The sequence below is a fragment of the Hyla sarda genome, chromosome 1, assembly GCF_029499605.1.
Source record: "Hyla sarda isolate aHylSar1 chromosome 1, aHylSar1.hap1, whole genome shotgun sequence".
Classification (NCBI taxonomy): domain Eukaryota; kingdom Metazoa; phylum Chordata; class Amphibia; order Anura; family Hylidae; genus Hyla; species Hyla sarda.
The window spans coordinates 249,663,577-249,688,706 of NC_079189.1; the positions used below are offsets into that span (position 1 = coordinate 249,663,577).

General features: G+C 42.2%; 1 protein-coding gene across 1 annotated transcript in view; it reads left to right on the forward strand.

Moving 5' to 3' along the window:
- The first annotated feature begins 3,000 nt into the window (after positions 1-3,000).
- Positions 3,001-25,130, forward strand: part of ARHGEF18 (Rho/Rac guanine nucleotide exchange factor 18) — a 328,222-nt gene continuing 306,092 nt past the window's right edge. The window contains exon 1 of the mRNA XM_056570400.1: positions 3,001-3,154. Coding sequence (XP_056426375.1) covers positions 3,001-3,154 — 154 coding nt within the window. The remainder of the gene's footprint in view (positions 3,155-25,130) is intronic.

Here is a 25,130-nt window from a genome sequence, read left to right on the forward strand (position 1 = left end):
TGGAGAACCCAAATATTAGAAAATTATGTGGGTGCCTGGCCCATGATAGAAGATAGAAGACATTTCCTATTCTTTGGGCATAAAGGTATCATAAGGGAGTGGCAACATCTACCTCTCCTCCTTGTCCTGCCCCGGGGCTGAACATAGAGGTGTCTCTTGTCCATAGCAGGATATAAAACTGCAGACCTGGGGGGACTAGGGGCACTTGCATGGGGGACGAGATCTAATTTTGGATGCCAGACGCCATTTCCTACCAGACCCCATGGGATAGAACTCTAACTTTTGTAAGTAAGCACTCTATGTTTTTTCCCTTTTATTTTATTTTCTGTGTGGTGAAACTTTGTCTTGTTAACATCTATTTTTACACGTACTGTGAATATTTTTATTTCATAATAAATCATTCATTTATTAAGTACCGCCTTATGTCTGGAAAAACGGACGTACATTGTCCTTGAAGAGATTGAAGTTATAGTCTTAAATTTACTTCGGCTACATTATAGATTTGGATTAATCCTTTTCCTGTTTTTATATACTACTGGGGATAGTAGATTATATTTGGGAATTGTAGCATATCCAGATTGGATTGATAGCTTCCTGTCGGCTTGAGATTGACAGGTGGTGGCATCGATTTAATTGGGTGGTGTAAGAGGGATTTTTTATCATTATTTTCGGTCTAGTATAGACAAATAGCGATTTTATAGATAATCCTACAACCCACACATCTCGGTTCGTGACAGAGGGTACAAGTTTGGTGGCCACCTAGCACACCTAATGACAGGGCCACCTCTATGTGTAGTAGTAGAAGCTGACTTGGAACTGGACTAGGAATTCTCTGACAGAGTCAGGGATAAGTTAACTAGTTACACAGCAGGCTTTGATGGCTGAGAAACAATCTTTACTAGGCTAGGCCTAGACCTTCTTCTTCTCACATAGCCTAGACAAGATAACAACTAGTTTAGACTGGTTCCAGACCCCATGGGGAGAGAGGGTTTGACTTAAGAGACTATCCCCTAAGAAAATTTTAGTGACTTCTAGCAGCAGCCTATCTGAAGGAAAGTCATGTGACCCAAACCCCATGCATGCCTTACACATTTCCACCAGTGGTGGTAGTAGAGGAGAAACATTAACTCTTGCACAATCTAACTCCTCAGTGTATGTGTGAAAGTAATGTTATATATTAGACAAATTAAACTCCGGAAAGGATTAAGGTATCTGGAAACTTTCTAAAATCACACTACAACCTTTATATTGCAGAAGCTGGTAGATGGGTTTGGCACATTGGACTTTGCCACCCTGAAACATTTTTCTTTATTACATCTGCTAGTGTGCTGCTCAAAACTGCATGGGTTATACCATAAATTTCCTTGGGGACAGTGGTCTGGCAACTGGGTGGTCTGGACCCACCGAGTTTACAGACCACCACTAATGATCGTCACTTATCACTTCTACTTCCTGGCTCCTAGTCACACAGCGTCCACACAAGAACTACCTGCTTAGCCAATTATTGACACTGCTGCGGCAAGTGAGGTCGACATACGCCCCCTCCCCATACAGCTCTATGGGAGAGGCGGGGAGGCATGAACGCTGCATCCCCGCCTCTCCCATAGAGATACATGGAGGGGGCGTGTCGGCCACAACGTCATGTTGCCGCTCTCTACATGCATGGACATGCCCCTCCATGTATCTCTATGGGAGAGTTGGAGATACAGTGTCCGTGTGCCGGGCCAGAGATCACAGGGGGTCCAAGCAATCGCTACCCCCATCATCAAACACTTATCCTGTATCCAGTGGATAGGGGATAAGATGTTCGGCACCGAAGTACCCCTTTAAGGTACGTGCTAATTACTTCTTTATTATTTGTACAAAAACCCTAGACATATATAAATGCAGACCCCCAGACAACCATGTTATCTATTAGGGCTGCATGGTTTGGGGAAATGTGCGATTGCGATTATGGAGGTAAATATTGCGATTTCGATATGTGATTGTGATATAATAAACAAATGGGGAAATCCCCCCCTATTTCATGTCCAATCTTCTCATTTTGTATAGCCAACATAAAATGGGGGGATTGGAGTACTCCGGTGCAGTAAAACTTATCACCAATCCAAAGGAAAGGGGATAAGTTTTAGATCGCAGGGAGTCCGACCACTGAGACCCCCCGCGATCTCGGCAGTCCATAGGAAGGGGGTGTGTAGACCCCTGCAGGAAGTGGTTGCCGACACGTTGATTGCAGCGTCTCAAGGGTTAACGCCGGACATCACTCGAATCTGTGATTTCTGGCATTAGCCAGTATGAAGTGAGCTCATCTCCTGAGCTCGCTTCATACACCTGCCACACGGCTGCGCCGTTTATTAACGGTGGCCGGCCGTGGTGGGGTTAAGGCACCTCCTCCCAGTGCTCCTGTGCGGCTCAGCCCGGCCCCTCCATTGTGGGGCCCTCTGTTTCTCCCCACAGTAGTGTTTAGATAATAGCAAAATTTTGTGAAGGTCTAAATTGACATATCACAATCGGCAATATTTGCGATTCGATTGCCATTGTTATATAGCGTGCAGCCCTATTATCTATGAACACATTTAAAGAGAAGTTGTTTAGTTCTAGTATTTCCTCTGCTTTTGGAGTTGTGTTCTTCATTTTATAATGTACATTTATTTAAATAATACTTAATGTCTGTTTGAATGTTTATTAAGCACTGCAGCTGAGCAAAACGAAGTTCTTAAAAATGATACTTTATAAAGCCTTAGAACTTGGTAAGCAGTTATGGAAATTAGATGAGCCAAGCAATAAGAAAGCCTTGTCAGTGTTATAAGTATAATGAGATTACTATGATTCTGTTATACCATACATTTCTATTGTATCTGGACAGTTGCTAGTTAAATATTTCTTTTTTGGCTCTGAATTACACAGCAGCCAGAACAGACTCTTAGAGGATGTACCTCCCCCCTGCAGTCAGCCCCTAATTTGGAGCTCTAATGGGAATCCTAGGCTGTTTTGGTCCTGATGGTTCAGATTGAGCCTGACGTCTGCAGGCACACAGCTGGTTTAAATGTCTCCTTGAAACAGCAGCTAGTTCTCAAGATGTCTGACTCTGTCCTGAACAACTCCTGGCCTTCTTTCTCTAAGTTGTGGATGAAGAGATGGTCATTCAAAAGAGGTAATTAATAACAAAAAGGCAGCATGCGCCTGTTATAAAAGAACAGGGTGAAAGGCTCCGACTAGTTGCACACAACAGGTGGCACTGACAGGGGACAGTCACAGATAAACTCAAAAGCAACAAGTGATATAGTATGAGAATAAAGGGCAAATCAAGTGCAAATATTAAGACTATGGAATATCTTAACAATATGAAGTTAAGGGCTGATATGACATTGCACATAGCTTAATAATGTATGATCATATGTTCAATTAAATGACTTGTGTTTGGGATTGTTTTAATATTTTTCCATTTATTAGTTTATTAGCCACTTTACTATCAGGTGAACCAAGTTAAATTGTTTGTATATGGTGAATCTAGTCCGAAGCCTTACAAAACCTATGTTGCTACTGGGACACAATTCTAAAAACTTCTAACTCATTTAGAATTCTAGATATTTTTAAATAACAAACCACAGTATGTTGATAAAGATAGAGTTCTCCAAATTGTAGCAACATTAAAATGATAATTCTTGTAGCCGACTAGTTATGATTAGGCTACTTTCTGCTCTTCATAATACATGTAAATATAAATGTCATGATTCTTATGCTACTTGTTTTGTCACGTGAATCGTTGCACCGTCCTGTTGTTTCCTATGACCTTGGAGAATCAGCTGCCTTTGACAGTCTGTACAGTACATAAGTGTCTGCTGTATTTAGAAAGCAGTCTTTCTCTCACTAAACCTGAACTTCCAGAGCAAAAGCAAGCAACTGTATCACTTCATGTTTTTATTGATGTTTGATGGCTGGATCTTTTGTTTGATATTCCTCTATATGATAACACAAATTTAAAAAAAAATTGTGCCAATCTAGTGTAAATTGCAGAATTTAAATTGCCCGTTGATCCTAGTTTTTGTGTATGATCACTACCATTTATTAGTCTAGGAGGACAGTCATATACATCTTTAAATTTGATTAGGTGTGTCCTAAAAAGCAGTAATTTTAAATTCTTACTATAGTCACACAGATTAATTTTAACAAGCCATCTGATATCCTTGAAAATGTTCCAGTTTTCAATTTAGGATTAGTTATGTTACCTAGAAAAAATATCAACAATCAGGCACTTACATACATTTTCAACAATTTTTTGATGCAAACACGATAAAAAAATTCTTAATTTTGCCACATTTTGCAGCTTTTCTGCAAAAAAATTAATAATCTGCAACAATGTGCAGATTGCGGGTTTTGAATTTCCATTGAAGTCGCTTGTGAAAATGTGGAACAAATTCCATGTCTATACAACTAAAGGGTAACAGCAAACTTTATCTAACACCTGTTCTTCAGGATGATTATGAAGATACACATTCCACACTGGACTGTACGGTTGCCAAGGCAATCATATGATGCCCAGTCAGTTCTGTACCCAGTCAGTCCTTTTTCTAAAAAAAAATCCCTATGGGGGAGACTTATCAAAACCTGTGTAAGGGAAGACTGGTGCAGTTTCCTATAGTGAACAAACAGATTTATTATTTCATTTTTAAAATGGCCTGTGAAAAATGAAAGAAGTTATCTGATTGGATGAAATGGGCAACTGCACCAGTCTTCCTCTAGACAGGTTTTGATAAATCTCCCCCCATAGAGATTTTATAGAGATTATATATAATAAGTTTAGGTACATAGATAATAAAGTGCTCATCTTTTACAGATTGTGGAAGAGCTACAACTTCCACCATCAGCAGTAAACCCACTCTGGGCTAGTCAGAAATTGATACTGTGGTCCACCAGTGGGTGACAGTCAGTAATATTATTTTGCCTGGAAATTGATCTGCGTCACAAATAAATAAAAGTATAAATAACTCAAAGGAACACACTTAAAATACAATTTTAAAAAAATGTCGTAGTCCAGAAAGAAATAATTTTTTTGTATCAAGTCCCCTTTTCTCGGATTCAAAAACATGCTTATGAATATATCAGACAAACAGAAAGTTTGCATCAGGCAACAAAGGTGCCAAAACATCTGGTTCAGGCAAATTAATAGTTAGTAATGGGTTCATAAGGTTTACATCATAATTTACAAACTCTCCTTTTATACCTGTATCTGACTGTTAAATCTGACATTAAGCTACCCAATAATTTACACAAATAGATAATTTACATATATGCAATGTTTTCAATGTGCCATGTTCAGCAGGTGGCCAGTGGGTGACTGTCACAGAAACACTTTGGGTATAAGTCTCCAAGGTGTTATACCCAAAAGTGTTACCCAAAGTATTTTTGTGACTTTGGCTCACTAGAAATCTGCTAAACATGTCAAGAACCTTTCAAACACCTAAGCTGTACATGAGGAGTGCTATTTCTGGACATTACTTGTATATGCCATTTTCTACTAGTTTTCCCCTCTGTATCTCTACTTTTCAGTTGCCCCAAGCTACTGCTCCCCTATCTACTGTATCACACCCTTAGAAGCAGCAGTATGGAGGACATTAAGGAGCAGTACTGAACAGTGTAAGTTGTGAATCCAGCAACCAAGATACACTACAAGGTTACTTATATTAGATTAAACTATTGCTTTTTGTAATATTTTTGAAAGGCTAGTTTGATGCAGCATAAAACAAAAGAAAATAGTGCTGTGATGGTTTTTGCTGATAATGGGCAACAGACTCTATCTGCACAAAATAAATTTTCTCATTAAATGTTCATGAGGTAAGGTAGCTCTTAGCATCCCTTCCTGACTGCAGGCAACAGCAATTTGCAGGGAAAACTCCAGCCCTGCCTGTATTCATTAAAATTAGTCTGGAAATAAGTAGTTCCACTTAACTTTGAAAAGTAAGTGTCAGGGAGGGGGTGCAGTAGGGGAGAGGTTTGGTCCCTCTGCTGCTGATGTTTGAGACAACATATTTGTACACTGCTCAAAAAAAATAAAGGGAACACTAAGATAACACATCCTAGATGTGAATGAATGAACTAATCGTATGAAATACTTTCATCTTTAAATAGTTGAATGTGCTGACCACAAAATCACGCAATAATTATCAATGGAAATCAAATTTCTCAACCCATGGAGGTCTGGATATGGAGTCACACTCAAAATCAAAGTAGAAAACCACACTACAGGCTGATCCTACTTTGATGTAATGTACTTTAAACAAGTCAAAATGAGGCTCAGTAGTGTGTGTGGCCTCCATGTGCCTTTATGACCTGGCTACAATGCCTGTGCATGCTCCTGATGAGGTGGCGGATGGTCTCCTAAGGGATGTCCTCCCAGACCTGGACTAAAACATCCGCCGACTCCTGGACAGTCTGTGGTGCAACGTGGCGTTGTTGGATGGAGCGAGACATGATGTCCCAGATGTGCTCAATCGGATTCAGGTCTGGGGAATGGGCGGGCCAGTCCATAGCATCAATGCCTTCCTCTTGCAAGAACTGCTGACACACTCCAGCCACATGAGGTCTAGCATTGTCTTGCATTAGGAGGCACCCAGGGCCAACCGCACCAGCATATGGTCTCACAAGGGGTCTGAGGATCTCATCTCGGTACCTAATTGCAGTCAGGCTACCCCTAGCAAGCACATGGACAGCTGTGCAGCCCCCCAAAGAAATGCCACCCCACATCATTACTGACCAACCACCAAACCGGTCATGCTGGAGGATGTTGCAGACAGCAGAACATTCTCCACTGCGTTTCCAGACTCTGTCACATGTGCTCAGTGTGAACCTTGCTTTTATCTGTGAAGAGCACAGGGCACCAGTAGCGAATTTGCCAATCTTGGTGTTCTCTGGCAAATGCCAAACATCCTGCACGGTGTTGGGCTGTAAGCACAACCCCCACCTGTGGACGTCAGGCCCTCATACCACCCTCATGGGGTCTGTTTCTTACCATTTGAGTGGACACATGCACATTTGTGGCCTGCTGGAAGTCATTTTGCAGGGCTCTGTCAGTGCTCCTCCTTGCACAAAGGCAGAGGAAGCAGTCATGCTGCTGGGTTGTTGCCCTCCTATGGCCTCCTCCATGTCTCCTGATGTACTAGTCTGTCTCCTGGTAGCTCTGGACACTACGCTGACAGACACAGCAAACCTTCTTGCCACAGCTCACATTGATGTGCCATCCTGGATGAGCTGCACTACCTGAGCCACATTTGTGGGTTGTAGACTTCATCTCATGCTACCACTAGAGTGAAAGCACTACCAGCATTAAAAAGTGACCAAAACATCAGCCAGGAAGCATAGGTACTGAGAAGTGGTCTGTGGTCACCACCTGCAGAACCACTCCTTTATTTGGGGTGTCTTGCTAATTGACTATAATGTCCACCTGTTGTCTCTTCCATTTGCACAACAGCATGTGACATTGATTGTCAATCAGTGTTGCTTCCTTAGTGGACAGTGTGATTTGACTTGGAGTTACATTGTGTTGTTTAAGTGTTCCCTTTATTTTTTTGAGCAATGTATTATTACCAGGGTAGCAGGACTGCAATGCAGCTCTACTGACCTATAATAGAGCTGTAGTCAGGGCTGCATTCAAAGCTCAGCAAAACGAAAGGGTCGGCACTTGGGACAGCAGAATACTGATAAGGTAAAGAATTCCGCACTCGCTGGTTATGTTGCAAATATAACGTGTTTTATTCACACGATGTGGATAACAACTCACAAATTTTGACGCGTTTCGGTCAATGCCTTTCTCAGACTGACATCATGTCAGTCTGAGAAAGGCATTGGCCGAAACGCATCAAAACTTGTGAGTTGTTATCCACATCGTGTGAATAAAACACGTTATATTTGCAACATAACCAGCATTTACAGCTCATGCTGCCCTCAGCACTTTGACTGAATACACCCTTATAGGGTGATTCTGTCAGAATTATATTATGTGGATCTGTTACAAATCCACAGCAAAAAACATATAAAATTACACCCAAATTGTACTTCCTGGATCTCACTCCTATTCACAGAAAGTGGTGACATTTTTGTGAATTCATAACATAGTGACTGGCTGCAAATCTGCAGCGACAATTTGTAGCAGTTCAGATCCATGTGGTTTCAACCACAGTGGGATTTTTTTTTCCCCCAGGCCAAAGCATGCCAAGCACCTCCCTCGGTGTCCTTCACTGAGCCTGTAATATGTCTATGGAGGAAGCCAATTGTTGTGCATATCACCCATGCTCGGGATTAAGTTTGACAGTGGGAAGCAGGACAGCACAGCAAGGTTGCATGGCTTCTTATAATCTGTACTACAGGGCACAGGGAGAGCATGCATTACTATTACAGTAAACCAAATAATTTTACCAGAAAGTGACCATCCCATTTACAATGGTTTCTCAACTTAAGTAATAATGTTAAAAACGTGTATAGGTAGCTGCAACCTGACAATAGGGACAATAGTATTACTGCCAGATGAGTACTAATGTGAAAAAGGTTGTGTATCCCATACAACCTGTGAACAATGTATAAAGTGGGGGTCCCCTTTCCTCAAGTCACAACTCTGCCCCCGTGTGACGTCACACCCCGTCCCTCAATGCAAGTCTATGGGAGGGGGCGTGACAGCTGCCACCCCCCTTCCCATAGACTTGCATTGAGGGGCGGGGTGTGATGTCACATGGGGGCGGAGTTGTGACATCACGATCTTCCGTCCCGGTGGTCGAGATGAACTCAGCCTGAGGACCTCCAGCGGTTCCGGAAACCGCTACAGGTGGGTGCTGCATGGTAGATCCCTGGCGGCACAGGGATAGAGGTTGGTGAATGGGATATAAATAGTCTCTTAATAGTAATCCTGTGGGTGCATGAGGCTGAATTCTGCAGCGCTGGAGGCCCCTCAAATGTGGACCACTCTACCCCAGCGGCACAGGGAAAGTTTTGAGTGGATTTGAGGATTTGACACACTGTGCCTCTTACCAGCAATGTCCTGGAGCCTGGTTGTGGTTGCCGGAAAAAAGGTTTTCGCTGGGAAGAAGTCCATTGGCAGGCGGGATGCGTACAACCACAGAAGCATGCTCCAGTAAATTTCTTGCATTCCGGTTAACCATGGTAAAGATCATGGGTTTGCCAATACTGGGTACAGGCGATAGAGGCGAGACGCGTTTCAAGGTACTCATCTACCTCTTTTTCAATAGCAATGGCTGACTGGTTGTGGAGAGGTACTATTTATACCTGCAGCAGCCCTTCAATTGGATAGTTCTCATCGTTATATACAAATTGTGTACTGGATCGTTGTGCAGGTGATACTAATTGTCTGGTGTTGAGATGCAAAACCTGGATGTGGAAAATTCGTTGTCTACTTCTTGTTGAGTGTAAAGATTTGATTGCAAAAAAAATAAAATAAATAATAATTTGGTACAGAGAGATGGCATATCATGGATATGTTCATAAATGTTTATTATGTAGAAATATGTTGAAACATTATTTGTATATATACATGGTGATCAAGATAGTAATAAATGATGTAAGGATGGCAAAAAATAATAAATATATATTGTAATCATGCGTATGTAGAAATGTTTGTGATAATAACATAAAAGGTTGAAATATATATATTGATTCATAATTGGAATGGTGATTTATTATACTGAGTTGGTGTTACATTGTATTGAGACTATAAACTGCAGACACGTATTGCAGAATGTGTCCTACTGATACTGGGAGTAATACGGATATCACAATGCATTTATGAGTAGAAAAATCTATATAGAAGAATATGTATAAAAATATAAAGGATATATTTTTTTGTATAAAAAACGTTTTAAATTATAAAAAGAATTATAGAAAATATTTTTGGGTAAAAAATTGTATACATAAATAGACACAGATACTGTAAATATACAGTTCGGAAAGAAAATGTATGGATCTAAATTGGGATACTATAGCTGTACGGTGGAAAGATGACGATATAAAGTAATGATGTAGAAATAAGTGAAAGGATGATGGGTTGTAGAATAGGAGAAGTCAGGAAATTAGATTCCTCATGTCATCCCAGTGTGGTCTCTATCTAGATGAATCCAACAATTTCCAGTTCGGCATTTAAGCCTTTAGGGGCCAAAGTTTCCATCTCGTATATATATATATCTGTACTCTATCCTTGACATCTTTGAAATAAAATTGCCGCATCTCCAGTTGGGTTGAACCGACTGTAGGGCTGCGAACTGTGTGCCTCTAATGTGACAGTTGTGTGTTTCCTTGTAGTGGGCAGAGAGTCTGTGTTTCTTGTACCCTCTTTTTATATTATACAAATGTTCAGCTATGCTCTTTTTAAGTGTGCGTGATGTGCAACCTATATATTGTTTATTGCAGGGGCATTTGATAATATAAATGATGTTTTTAGTGTTGCAAGTTAGGAGTTCTTTTATGGTTCGTGGTAGATGTTATTATGTCAGTTTTTTGGAGGAACTCTGTAACTTTGCAATTGTTGCACTGATTGCATCTGTAAAATCCTGTTAGTCCAGAAAGGGTCAGTTGTATTGTTTTATATGATAATGGTCTGGTCTGTTTAGTGGTGGGTGCAATTTTTAATCCTAAATTTGGTGCTTTTGTAAATATGACTGGAGCTTCTGACGGTAGTGATGGGCCAATGGTTTTGTCTAACTGTAATAGGTGCCAGTGTTTGTTGACAATCTGTTTAATCTGTTAATGTGATGTATTGAATGGCGTTATTAGTTTAGCTTGGTGTGTAGTGTCTTCTTGTTTTATAGGGGTGTTGTTGAAAAATTGTGTTCTGTCTTGTGTTCTAGCTTGGTGTAATGAGTCTTGTAGGAGTTTATTAGGATATTGTTTTTGTTGGAATTGTTTAGTTAGGGTCTGTGCTTCCTCCTCAAATTTATTGATGTTTGTGCAATTTTGTCTAATCCGTCGATATTGTCCATAAGGTATATTGATGAGCCATTTGGGTAGATGGCAACTGTCGAATCTGATGTAGCTATTTTTAGATGTCAGTTTATGGTATGTACTGCATATGGCTTGGTTGTTATGGATTGTAATTTGGAGGTCTAGGAATTCATTTGTGTCTGTACTGATGTTGGGTGTGAATTTGAGGTTATATGTATTATTGTTTAATTGTTCTGTAAATTGGTGTAATTGTTGAGGGGTGCCTTTCCGTACTATCAAAATGTCGTCTATATAGCGTTTCCAGAGGACCAGGTTTGCATCGAGTTCCGAGATGAGTGTGCGGTCCTCCCAATATGCCATAAAGAGGTTTGCGAAACTCGATGCAAACCTGGTCCTCTGGAAACGCTTGCTGTTCCGATCAACTGTAAAAAGAACTGGCCATTGAAAAAGAAGAAATTGTGTGAAAGGATATATTGGATGTCTTCTAATATAAATTGAACTTGATTTTGGGGTATGTCGCTATTTTGAAGAAAATGGTTTATTGCTGTGATGCCTTGTTGTTGATCTATACAGGTATATAGCGAACTGACGTCTAGGGTGGCTATGCACCAATCAGATTGCCAATTTAAAGATTCTATGATTTGGATGATCTAAGTTGTGTCTTTGATGTATGCTTTGGTTTGTTTGACAAAAGGCTGTAAAATAATATCTATGTACTCTGACAGATGTGAAGTTATTGATTGTATACCTGAAATAATGGGCCTACCTGGGGGTTTAATTGGATTTTTATGGATTTTGGGGATACAGCAAAAAAATGGGTATGCGTTTTTCAATATGGATGATACATTCGTATTCTTGTTTGGTGAGTATATGTTGTTGCAAGGCTCTATCGCATTTTGATTGTAGACTGGTGTGGAAAGTTTCAGTCGGGTTGTGAGGTAGGGTATGCCACAGAGAGCACACAAATCCCCCCCACCCCAGTCTCAGTGAGTCCAGAGAAGTTTGAAGAGTCGATGAGTGGTTAAACAGTGTGTCCACAGTCTGCTAGAAACAGCATACAGAGAGCATAAACCCGTAGATCATTTAGGCCATAGTAAAAATAATGCTATTAATGGGAGGCTAATCGGGGAGGCACAGGGCACCCAGGGTATCCTGTAGAGCTTCCAGGTTATACCATTCTGTCCAGCGGATCGGGCAGACAAAGTCCCGTATTTTTGGTTCTGAGTAGTGTGTGACTATAAAAGATTTCCATTTAGCAAAAATTTGTCCAATCTGTCAATCCCACAATAAACTTTTAGCTGAGCAATCAAAAACGGTATGTCAGGGGGTGAATGGGATATCCAGGAGTGAAAGAGACACCGTAAAGCTACATGTAAAATTATATGAATGATTTTCGGCACCCTGGGTGGGACCAAGCCTCCCGAATCAGCCTCTGGAGGTCTGAGTTGGTGAAATAGAACAGAGGGAGCTCCACCTCCCAATATGTACATATATGAGCATGAACAGATGTCCAGTAGGCGGTCGTCACCGGACACGTCCAGACTCCATGCCACAGATTCGTAAGTGGGTGGGAGCACTTTGGGCAAGCCGTTAGCCTGTCAGGAAACTTTGGCGTGGGCAGGATATTGAACCTATACAGGGCTTTGTGAGCTACTTTAAAATAAGTTTCTCGCCAGCGTTCATTAATGCTACATTTCCTGACAGAAAGCCAGCCCTGGAGGATGCAGTGTGTAATATTGTCATCAGGTATCCAATCCCGCCAGGAGTCAGAGTGTCAGGGTAAATTTTAAGGAAATGGTCCCTTAGTGCATGGTATAGCAGTGATATGGATAGTCTACGAGGTACGGGACCCATGATATCATCAAGAACGTGTGTGGGGGCTTCCTTCCCGAGATCCCGCAACTTCGCGTGGCAAAAGGAGAGAACCTGGTTGACCGCTAGCATATGAGAGGGGGGGGGATCAAAGCGATCCATTACCGCCCTGGTAGTAGACCAGCGCCTATTAGGCACATCCATGAGATCCCCAGCTAAATTGAGACCCTTGTCTCGCCACAGCGTGTGTCCGGGAAATACTGTCCCTAGGCAACTCTGGGTGACCGACCAGGGGCATATGTTTGGAGAGAAGGAAGGGGAAGAGTTTACGTATTTCTTTCCATTAAATGATTGTGTCATGGAGTAGGGTGGTAAGAGAGAATATGAGGTGTGCAGCAGAGCAGCTAGATTCCAAGGGACAGCCAAGGCCCTCTCCAGAGAGACAGTGGCATAATAAGAAGAGCCATGAATCCAATATAGGACATATCTGAACAAACATACTAAATTATATCCCCTGATATTGTGGAAGTTCAGGCCACCTGCAAACTTGCCCAAATGGCCAAGAGGCAGTAGTTCAGTCTTCTCCACGTTGATCTTGTAACCCGAGAAGGAGCCATATGTATGTAACGTGTCTAGCAGGTTGGGTAGTGAATGTGAGGGGTTGCTGAGAAAGAGAAGAACGTCGTCAGCAAACATTGCAAGTTTGACTGATTCCGTTCCTACTGAGATACCGTCGTAAATGGGAGAGTGCAAGAGATGCTGAGCCAAAGGCTCTACTGCTAAATCAAATAAGAGCGGTGAGAGCGGGCACCCTTGTCTTGTCCCTTTGAAAAGTGGAAAAGGAGAAGACGACAAGATCCCTGGCATATGTATTCGAGCCCGAGGTGAGGAATATAGGCTAGATAAGTTGGTCCGGAAGGCCCCGTTGATGCCAAACCTGTCCAGCACCAAGTCAAACCATGCCCAGTGAACGTTATCGAATGCCTTTTTGGCATCTAAGGCCAAAAGGGCTGGCTGAGCAGTGGGCGCGGATTGGCGCTGCAGAGTCCAACACAGAGAGGATTTTGCGAATATTGAGGGTGGCTGAGCAGTGACGGATGAAGCCAACCTGGGGAGGTCCCACAAGTCCCGGAAGATATTGCGCTAGGCGGTTAGCTAGAATTTTTGAGAATAGCTTGATATCCTGATCAATGAGCGAAATCAGTCAATAAGAGCTTGGATTCAAAGGGTTCCTACCCAACTTCGGCAATACTTCAAAATAGGCCATTGATGCCGTATCAGAGAGCACTCCCGTCTGTAGGAAACCATTAAAGACTTCCGTTAGACAGGGCAAAATCTGGTCTTCCAGGGACTTGTAGAACTCCCTAGGGTACCCATCCGGGCCCGGAGCCTTACCGTTGTGAAGAGTATGTATGGTGGAGCGAATCTCCTCCTCAGTAACTGCAGAATTTAAGTCAGATCTCTGAGCATCGGTCAGAGACGGAAGGGACAGGCGATTTAAAAAGTCAGTTCCTGCCGACAAATTAGAGGGAGAGTTAGCATATAATGATCCATAACAACTAGCAAGCATGTCATTAATACGATGAGGATCCATTTGCACAGCCCCTGAGCCTTCCCGGAGCGCAGTGATTGAAGGAGGTAGGGTGCTGCCCTTGGCCAAGCGGGCTAGCAACCTCACTGCTTTGTTACCATTCCGGAAAAAGTCAGTATCAAAATGTGAGTGGTGCAAACGTTCCCTCCTGTCCAGCCACAACTCAAATGTGGCCCTAGCTGTGGTCCAAGCCATCCTATTGGCTTCCGTAGTGGAATCTAAAAAAGTAGCATATGTGGTGCAGAGAGCTTGCGCATAATTAGCCTGGGACGCGCGTCTCAGAGAGGCCACGTGAGCCATGAGTTTGCCACGGATGACTGCCTTAGCCATGGTCCAATAAAGCAAGGGGTCCGTTCTATGAGAACGATTATCTGCATTGAATTCCAGCCACCATCTCCGTAACTGTTCAACAAAGGATTCGGGAAACGCCAGATATAGTCAGAACCTCTAGGGCAGGAGGGTTGCAGCTCGAGGATCCAAAATCACTAAATCTGTAATGTCCACCCGGTTAGTCCTACGAGACACGGAAGAGCTAAGAAGGAGATAATCTATATCAGACCACTCCTGGTGGACACTGGAGTAATGAGTGAATTCACAGGAATCGGGATTCCTCATGCGCCAAACATCCTGTAAACCTGTCTCTTCTAGAAATGGAGGAAGGACTTTGTCTCAGGATCTTATTAGTGGTGGAGGAAAGGCGGAGCTTTTCCTATCAACTAACGGGTCACCGACTGTATTGAGATCCCCACCCAGAATCTGGCAGCTCTCCTGAACATCCCGGAGAGACAAAGACAGGGATTGAAAGAATGCATGATTGGCACCATTCGTGGCATAAATATTGTGTATGCTGTAATGTTCACCTAAATGATCAAAGAGTAAATGGGACACCCTCCCCATCAGTAGTATGAGAGAGCAGGGTAAAAGGGAAAGGTTTATGTATCAGGGTGAGAACCCCGGCCTTACCCTCCAGAGCTGGCGACCCGAACACCTGACCTACCCACTGTTGCTGCATTCTAAAGAAATCCCCCTGCAGTAAATGGGTCTCTTGGAGAAGTACAATGTCTTAATGCTTAAGGCGTTTTAAATGGTGCAAGACCAAGCGCTGTTTGTGAGTAGATCTGAGCCCCTTGACATTCCATGTGATTACTGTAACCATGGTCTAAAGAATAACAGACGGTACCCATGGGAGGAAAACTGAGTCATGATACGGGTGAAAATCAGGTGAGGACACCAGAACTTTAGGAGCATATGTAGGACAACATGCTCGGACTGAGAAGTGTGGGTAAATGTAGCGTTGAGTCTGGGAAGGGGAATGGAGGGAAGTTGGGTGGCATGGCGTCGGCCTAAGGCACAAGGAGAAGCAGTAACAATGCCAAAAGTTACATACAACTTAATACAAAACAAACAAAGTAACCATAACCGTACCCACTACCTGGGAAGGAAGCTCCCTTTTTTCGTACATGTAAACCATCTCAAGGCCAAAACCCAACCCACCCCCGGCTAGGGACACGACACTTAGCTAGTGGGAAGACAAAAGGGCGAATTAAACAATAACATGAGGCAGAACATATGTCACCCCGGATAGGAGAAGGAAACCATACACAGGTTGATATAATGATGGTTTATCAGACAGTAAAGAAACTAAAACAAAGATGATACAACCGTGAGGTAACAGTGGACATCAGTCAGGTGACGGGGAGCGGTCATAGCTGTTTCTCCGCCTAGGAGAGCGTTGCCTCTTGCGACGATCCCTCTGCGGCGAGCCAGGGCGATCTTAGGAGAAATTTGGAGAGCGGCGGTCCAGAAGAGGGGAATGGGAGCGAACCGCTGTGTTGCCACGGCGGCGTGGGGTGCGTTGAGAAGATTGTTCAATTGATTCCAGAGCGGCAGTAGCAGCAGCATGGAGATGGAGCCGTCTTCCTCATAAACCATGAAATTTGTCAGATATTGCAGCCGGAACTTGCGATTAGCTTGATACAATGACGTGCAAACTGAACTGAAAGCGTGTCGGTGCTTGACCACGTCCACAGAGAAATCCTTGAACAACAGAAGCTTCATGCCGTGGTACACAAGAGGTTGAGAGTGCTTCCTATAGGCCCTGAGCAGATCAACTTTATCGTTGAAGTCCAGTAATTTGAAAATGACCTGGCGTGGTCGGTCCGCCAGAGCAGGGGAAGCACCACGTCGTCTTTCAGGAGCAGGGCCTATGTGATGAGCCTGTTCCACCCGGACCGTGTGCGACAAGCCAAGAGCCCTTGGCAAGTCCTGCTCACAGAATGATTGCAGATGTGGAGCAGTAACATCTTCTTTTACTCCCACCATGCGCAAATTGTTGCGGCGAGAGCGATTTTTTGGATGACATGAATGTAATATCCATATGTGTTAACATACATGGTTCATGCACGATATAATTTTGTTGGATATAAAAAAAGTGTGTTTTTTTCCTTATGCTTTTGTTTGCCAGCACCAGTGTGAATCTGTTACGGGATTTGGGTTACATTTTATTTCCCGAATCCAGTCCAGATTTTTTGTTCCAATCTGTGACATCACCAATGGGTGGTAAAGCTTTTTACTATAAATGTATGTCCTTTTGTATTTTTAAATTACTCTATGACTAAGCGCGAAAGCGTGAAACGCGTCAGAGTTATCAGTGTGTTGTAGCCTGTCTTTGAATCAATAAATATACCCGTTTTTATTCCGCATCTTGGTGCTGGTAGTATCTCTAGATTTTTAAGGTCCTCCAATTTCTCGCTCATTCTGATTTAGTCCACCTCCGCAGTGCGCAATTTTAACTCAAGAACATTGTCCACCTCCTCCCTGGCCATCACAAGTTGTTCCACCTCATCATGCCTGGCAGAATGAGATGCCACATGAATTTGTAATTGCTGGAGAGAATTGCGCACTGTGTCCTCTAAAATTTTCTGTACATTAGGACCTATGCGCTTAGCCACCTCTGCAGCCATATAGTCCATAGAAGCAGCTGAAAGGGAGCATAGCTGGAGCTGAGGCACGGAAGCATCAGGCTGCGGGGCAGAGGTCTCAGAGGGCTGTGGAGAGGAGGTAGAAGCAGACTTGGCGCAGGCAGTAACAGGTACCTTAACTTGTCCTGTGTGCTGGAGGGACAGAGCGGGTTGGGGATCCCTGCATGTGCTTTCCACACTGTGGCTTTGTCCTTCGCCCGACACGGGCCGGCTGTCAGAGGAAGCGAGAGCCTCCAGCAGCTCATCCAGATCCTCCGGTGGTGTCACTGCAGGTGAGGAGGAGGAGGAGAGTGTTGCGGGCACCATCTTGGAGTCCAGGGGCAGCGGCACAGACTTAGACAGCGTGAGGGGACGCGGCTGTTGTGCAGCACGTTGGAGGTATCAGTCCATCCACCGGTCGGTGCCGCAGCTCGGGCAGGCGAAGCGGGCACCGTGAATTGTCTCCCAGCGGGGAAAATAGCAGAGAAGCGCCAGTGGCAGGGAGGAGGTCCGCCTCAGTCCTGCTCACATGCCTGCGCCGGAACCAGAAGCCTCGAGTTTCACTTTTTAAGTTGCAATACTGAAATAAATGAACTTTGCACGATATTCTATATTTTCGAGTTTCACCTGTATATAAAAATTACCTAGAAGAAAGAGTTGGGTCTTTCATTCATTTCAGTAGACAGTTTGGTTTGGTTTCTCCATTCTGCAATGTTTCTGTGTGCCTTGGGATGAGGTCTCCATGCAGAAAGCCGGTCATCAAATGACAGCTCAGAAGATAAAAATAATAGAAAAGGGAGGTAGTCTAAGAATCAGACAGTGAAGTATCCCTCTATATAAGTTATAGTAATTTTACAAATACTGATCAGACAATTCATGTGTAGTCAAAGAATAAAAATCTGCTTAAATGTATGAATACTAAGGCTACACTCACCTGTGATATCCCACGGGTAGTATAAAGATAAAAGGCAGGGAGGCACAGAAGGGGGACAGACGAAGGGAGAGACCACAAAGAGGAGGCTATTATTGGGTGATAAATGGTTTTAACCGTCATGACACAGACAGGGGAATAGGGTGACCTCCTTCCTACTTTCGGGACAGGGATGAAAAAGCAGGGGCCTACGGGACCTGACTCTGGACCTAGATCCACACTAGACTAGACCCTATACCTAGGTGGGGTGGCCGCTTTAAAAAGGCCGGTCCAGCACAGGAACCTAATCTAGTATGCCCTAGAAATCCCTAGGAGGAAGGGATGTCCTAACTCATGGGTTGACCACAACCCCTGCTCACTGCCTGTCCAGCATCCCCCCAGATACTGAGTGTATAGATCCATCGCATTTCACACTGTAACAGCACCTCCACGAGCACGAGTGGTCTCCAAACTGTTCTCCTCCAGTTGTTGCATAACTACAACTCCCAACATGCCCTTCGGCTGTCTGGGCATGCTGGGAGTTGTAGTATTGCAACAACTGGAGACACACTGGCTGGGAAACATTGTCTGTTTCCTAACTCAGTGTTTCCCAACCCTTGTGCCTCTAGCTGTTGCATAACTACAACTTCATGCATGCACGGTTTGTCAGTGCATGCTGGGAGTTGTTGTTTTGCCACCCCCCCCCCCCCCACGTAAATGTACATAGTAACATAGTAACATAGTTCATAAGGTTGAAAAAAGACCAGAGTCCATCAAGTTCAACCGATATGCCTAATGAGCCCCAACTGAGTTGATCCAGAGGAAGGCAAAAAACCCTCATCTTAGAGATAAAAATTCCTTCCCGACTCCAAATATGGCAGTCAGAATAAATCCCTGGATCAACCCTCTGTCCCTATAAATTTAGTATCCATAACACGTAAAACATGTTAATACTCTCCAAAAATGCATCCAGCCCCCTTTTGAACTCGCTTACTGAGCTCACCATGACCACCTCCTCCGGGAGAGAGTTCCACAGTCTCACTGCTCTTACAGTAAAGAACCCCTGTCTGTGCTGGTGTAGAAATCTTCTTTCCTCGTAGGTCATCCCAAGTATTCTCCCATTTAATACATAATCCCAACCCGTATTTTTCTTTTTCCATGTGCATTACATTACATTTATCAATGTTGAATCTGCCACTTCCCAGCCCAAGCCTCCAACCTATCCAGATCCATTTGTAACAGTCCACTATAGTGTTTACCACTTTACAGTAGGGATCAACCGATATTGATTTTTTTAGGGCCGATACCGATAATATGTGAACTTTGAGACCGATAGCCGACAACTTATACCGATATTCCGGGTTACATTTACATGGGAAGGGGTTACATTCACATGGAAAGGGGTTTGCAGCAAGTTTCCCGCTTCAAGTTTGAGATGCGGCAAATTTGGCGCTGTAGCGGGAAACTCACTGTAAACCCCCACCCATGTGAATGTACCCTAAAAACACTACACTGCACTAACCCAAAATAAAGAGTAAAACACTACATATACACTACACCCTTACTCTGTCACCCCAATAAAAATTAAAAACGTTTTGTATGTCAGTTTTTCCAAAACGGAGCCTCCAGCTGTTGCAAAATAACAACTCCCAGTATTGCCGGACAGCCATTGACTGTCCAGGCATGCTGGGAGTTTTGCACCAGCTGAAGGCACCCTGTTTGGTGAAAACTGACGTACAGTATTTTTGGTGGAGGAGGCAAGTGTAACGCTTTCATCCGGGTACACCCCTATGAAAAATCTCAAATTTAGGCCTCAAATGCACATGGCGCTCTCTCACTTTGGAGCCCTGTCGTATTTCAAGGCAACAGTTTAGGGCCACACATGGGGTTTCTCCGGGAGAGATTATGCTACAAATTTTTGGTGGCTTTTTCTCCTTTTACCCCTTTTTTAAATAAAATTTTAACATCAGAACGTAGGGATTTGCTAACCCCGAAGAATAGGACTATTGAGGACAACTCTGTGAGATTAATTGGTACCTATGACAACCAATCAGAAAGGGTAAAAAATGTACTGAAAAGATATTGGCCTCTCCTGCGAAGTGATCAAGATCTTCACGATATTGTTTCTCCTTATCCCATGATTACATTTCGGAGGGGTAGATCCATAAGAGATAGGCTGGTACATAGTCATTTCGTTGAACCGACTAGGAAAGGGACATGGCTGGACAGGAAACCACTTGGCACCTTTCGTTGTGGCCGATGTAGGGCATGTAGCAACATCCAGCAATGCAAGTCCTTCACTAGTGTAGTGACTGGAAGGTAGTGCACAATCAGAGATTTTGCCAATTGTGATACTGAAGGGGTGATTTATGTAGGGACCTGTACATGCCCCCTTCAGTATATAGGCAAAACTAAGAGGTCCCTTAAGAAAAGAATTAGGGAACATGTCTGCGACATTCAAAATCGAAGAGACACGCCGGTGTCACTACACATGTGGGCAAAGCATGGTGGTGATACTAAATGTATCTCCTTCTGTGTTATGGAAGTAATTCAGAAATCCCCTAGGGGTGGAGAGTGGGACAGACGCATCCTACAAAAAGAATCCGAGTGGATTTTTAGGATGCGATCTGTATCACCACTTGGCCTAAACGAACGTTTAACTTATAGCTGCTTTTGGTAGCATATTACAGCATTGTCACTCTCTGCCAACTCTCATTGTAACTTAATTAATTTTTGTTTTGGAAGAGGTCCCGATTGTTACGGGATTTCTTTTTTGTTTACTTTTTATATCTTTTTAAAAATTATTATCATCTAGTAAAGACACTACCCATAATATCGTAGTCACCTTGTTTTTGGTGAGATAATATAAAATGGACCTCAAAGCTATATGAAACTGCGAGAAATGCCCCTAACTCTATTGGCTCTTTTGAACAGTTAGGCTTTAAGAGTTATCATACTATTTATGTAGTCATAATTGACACATAATGTGAATGTATCATTTGTTCTCAAGCATTTATGATTCCCTATATTTTGTAATAAAATATGTCATCTGTATATTATTTGGTTATACAATATATTTTCTTTTTTTATTACTTTATATCTATATATGTATTTTTTCATATTCCTTTCTTGGTTTTCTATGTCCATCTACATATATATAATACCTTATTTAAGTTCTCCTGTGCTGCTTTTATCTGTTATGCAGTATTATCTCTTGCCAGCCTCCTTTCCAATTCTCCTCCCACTCCTATCTTCATTAACTATCTTGGACGTGTAGTGGAGTGACGGATGCAATGGGTCACATGACATATCATGTGATCCAATTTGTTTGCGGCGTCCTTGGAGATGCGATCACATGATGCGCGGTTACCCGAAGTGACGCATTTGGCGTCCCGGATATGCGCGCAAGTGTAGAGGTATTTAAGGTAGAGGCTGGGTTATGTTTAGCCATCTGCGACGTGGATCGCCAGCCGCAGACGTACGTATCATGCTTATGGCATTCTGATATGGGGGTAAGCATTGGACTGTGCATGATGGACCTTGACGTTAGGAATTAGGTTATTCAGTTTAGTTGTTTATTGCAGTAACTACACATGGATAATGGCTGGACATCTTTTGGACAAACTGTGGTTATGTGGACATCATAGAGGTTGCTTTTTTACCTAGGTAAGGACTAGGGTGTTGGGGTTGAAACTTTGGACTATATGCATATACCATATGTACTAATCCACCTCCCCCCTTCTCCCCTCCACTTCTCTGTATAGGTGGTATTATTATCTGAATACTATATCTAAAAAAAATTTGGAGGGTTATATAGGATCCTGGTGATTGGACAATTGTGGTCCGGAGCTATCTGTATTAAAGAAGCAACTATTATCAGGTCTTTTTTCCAGGTAGAGGCTTGACTAATAATATTGAATTGGTCCATGTATAAATGGTAGATTTAGTATGGTTTATCATGACTTTTTTCTTGCCATCTTATCTTCAGGGGGCCATCTGTTAAGCCTTTCTCTCTCTTGTTGTGGAGGAGCCCTTATCTTAGGGTCCTCACTCTATCAGTGACCTTGTTTTTTGCTATCCAACTACCTAGAGGTAATGATACATTTATATATGTCTCTGTGGTTGTTTAATGGGTATATTTTTTTGAGACCACATTTGGTGTAACTTAAGGATTTTATCTATCTTCCTTTTTTCTTTTTTGGCACCTGGTTTGTTAATAACACAGTATTTATTTATCTTTTTATTTACTTTTGTTATTATCTTTTAACACAGTCATTATCTATACTATTTTTTCATATCTTTATGTCTCAATATCTTTTGGTATGTTCTGTTATTTTTTGTCTTGCTTTTTTATTTGGCTTGCAAATATATGTATAATGGAATATCTGTTTACTAAAGCTAATGTTATGTTTTATGTGGTATGTTGTGTCTTCTTTCTATCTTTCTTGTTTTTTTGCCTTTTTGCTACAGGTCGCTACATCAGTCGGAGGATATTCAAATGAAGCCACAAATAAGCCTTGTTATTGTTTGTCTGCATTCATGTGCTTTGTACTGTATATATGTTTGCTTTGATATATTATAAATATGTATAGTTATAGGACACTATTGTGTCCAACTGTCAGTGATATTGTTTTATGCTGGTGTTGCCCCATACTTTTCATTTTCATAAGAGGTAAAAGAAAAAAAAAGACCCCCAAAATTTGTAACACAATTTCTCCCAAGTATGGAAATAACCCATATGTGGACGTAAAATGCTCTGCGGGTGCACAACAAGGCTCAGGTGTGAGAGCGCAATATGTACATTTGAGGACTAAACTGGTGATTTGCACAGGGGTGGCTGCTGGTTACAGCGGTTCTGACATAAATGCAAAAAAAATAAATACCCACATGTGACCCCATTTCGGAAACTACACCCCTCACGGAATGTAATAAGGGGCGCAGTGAGCATTTACACCCCACAAGTGACTGACAGATTTTTGGAACAGTGGTCCGTGAAAATGAAAAATTTAATTTTTCATTTGCGCAGCCCACTGTTACAGAGATCTATCAAATGCCAATGGGGTGTATATGCTCACTACACCCCTTATGTTCCTTGAGGGGTGTAGTTTCCATGTAGGGTGTTTTTCGCTGTTCTCGCACCATGGGGGCTTCCTAATTGAGACATGCCCCTCCAAAACCATTTCAGCAAAATTCGCTTTCCAATAGCCCAATGTCGCTCCTTCCCTTTTGAGCCCTCTAGTGCACCAGCAGATCCCTTTATATCCACATATGAGTTATTTCCTTACTCAAGTGAAATGGGGTTTAAAATTTTGGAGGCCATTTTCACCTATTACCCCTTGTGAAAATGAAATATTTGGGGTAACATCAGCATTTTAGTAAAAAAAAAAAATAATTCTTTTTCACGTCCAACTTTATTGAAAATTCGTCAAACACCTGTGGGGTGTTAAGGCTCACTATACCACTTGTTACATTCCTTGAGTGGTGTAGTTTCCCAAATAGTATACCATGTGGGGTGTTTTTTGCTGTTCTGGCACCATAGGGGCTTCCTAAATGCGACATGCCCCCCAAAAACCATTTCAGCAAAATTCGCTCTCCAAAATCCCCTTGTCGCTCCTTCCCTTCTGAGCCCTCTAGCGCGCCCACAAAGTACTTTACATCCACATATGAGGTATTTCCTTACTCGAGAGAAATTGGGTTACAAATTTTGGGAGTCTTTTTCTCCTTTTACCCCATGTAAAAATAAAAAAATATGGGGCTACAAGAACATGTTAGTGTAAAAAATGAAGATTTAGAATTTTTGCCTCCACTTTGCTGCTATTCCTGTGAAACACCTAAAGGGTTAACAAACTTTCTAAATGTCATTTTGAATACATTGAGAGGTGCAGTTTTCATAATGGGGTCCGTTATGGGGTATTTCTAACATAAAGACCCTCAAATTCACTTCAAAACTGAACTGGTCAGTGAAAAATTTAGATTTTGAAATTACTTGAAAAATTGGAAAATTGCTGCTGGACTTTGAAGCCCTCTGATGTCTTCAAAAAGTAAAAACATGTCAACTTTATGATGCAAATACAAAGTAGACATATTGTATATCTGAATCAATAAATAATGTATTTGGTATGTCTATTTTTCTTACAAGCAGAGAACTTCAAAGTTATAAAAATGTAAAATTTTAAAATTTTTCATGAAATTTTGGAATTTTTCACCAAGAAATGATGCAAGTATCGAAAGAAATTTACCACTAACAAAGTAGAATATGTCACAAAAAAAAAATAACAATCTCGGAATCAAATTCATAAGTAAAAGCATCCCAAAGTTATTAATGCTTAAAGTGACAGTGGTCAGATGTGCAAAAAATTTTCTGGTCCTTAGGGTTGAAATAGGCTCAGTCCTCAAGGGGTTAAAAGTTTTTTTTCTAATTAATTTTATATATGTACAAGTTACAAAACAAGGGATAGATCCTCTCTATACTTATTATCATGCTTGTTGCCATTCAGCAAGACATCAGTACCACTAACATTTTATACTGTAGATCAACAACAAAATCTGTTTATCTTATTTTTTCTATGCATTAAGTGAACCCACCCAACCTACCGTACCCACCACTCTAGAATGTTCCAGAGATTGCAACATTTCTTCATGGATTTCTTCCAGATATAAGAGCTTGATGCAACTAGCCATTCTTTTAACCTAAGGCCCCATTCACACATCAGAATTTCTGCTGCAGAATTTCTGATGCAGGAATCACATTGAAGTGCAAAATTCAGTGCAGAAATTCTGCAGTGTGAACCCGGTCTATGGGTATGTTCACATGTGCGTATTTTCTGCTGCAGCAGATTTGCTTCAGGAGATTTTACTGCCCATTATTTACTGTTGCTGTCCCCTTTCAAATAGCTCAACACAGAGCCATTAAAGG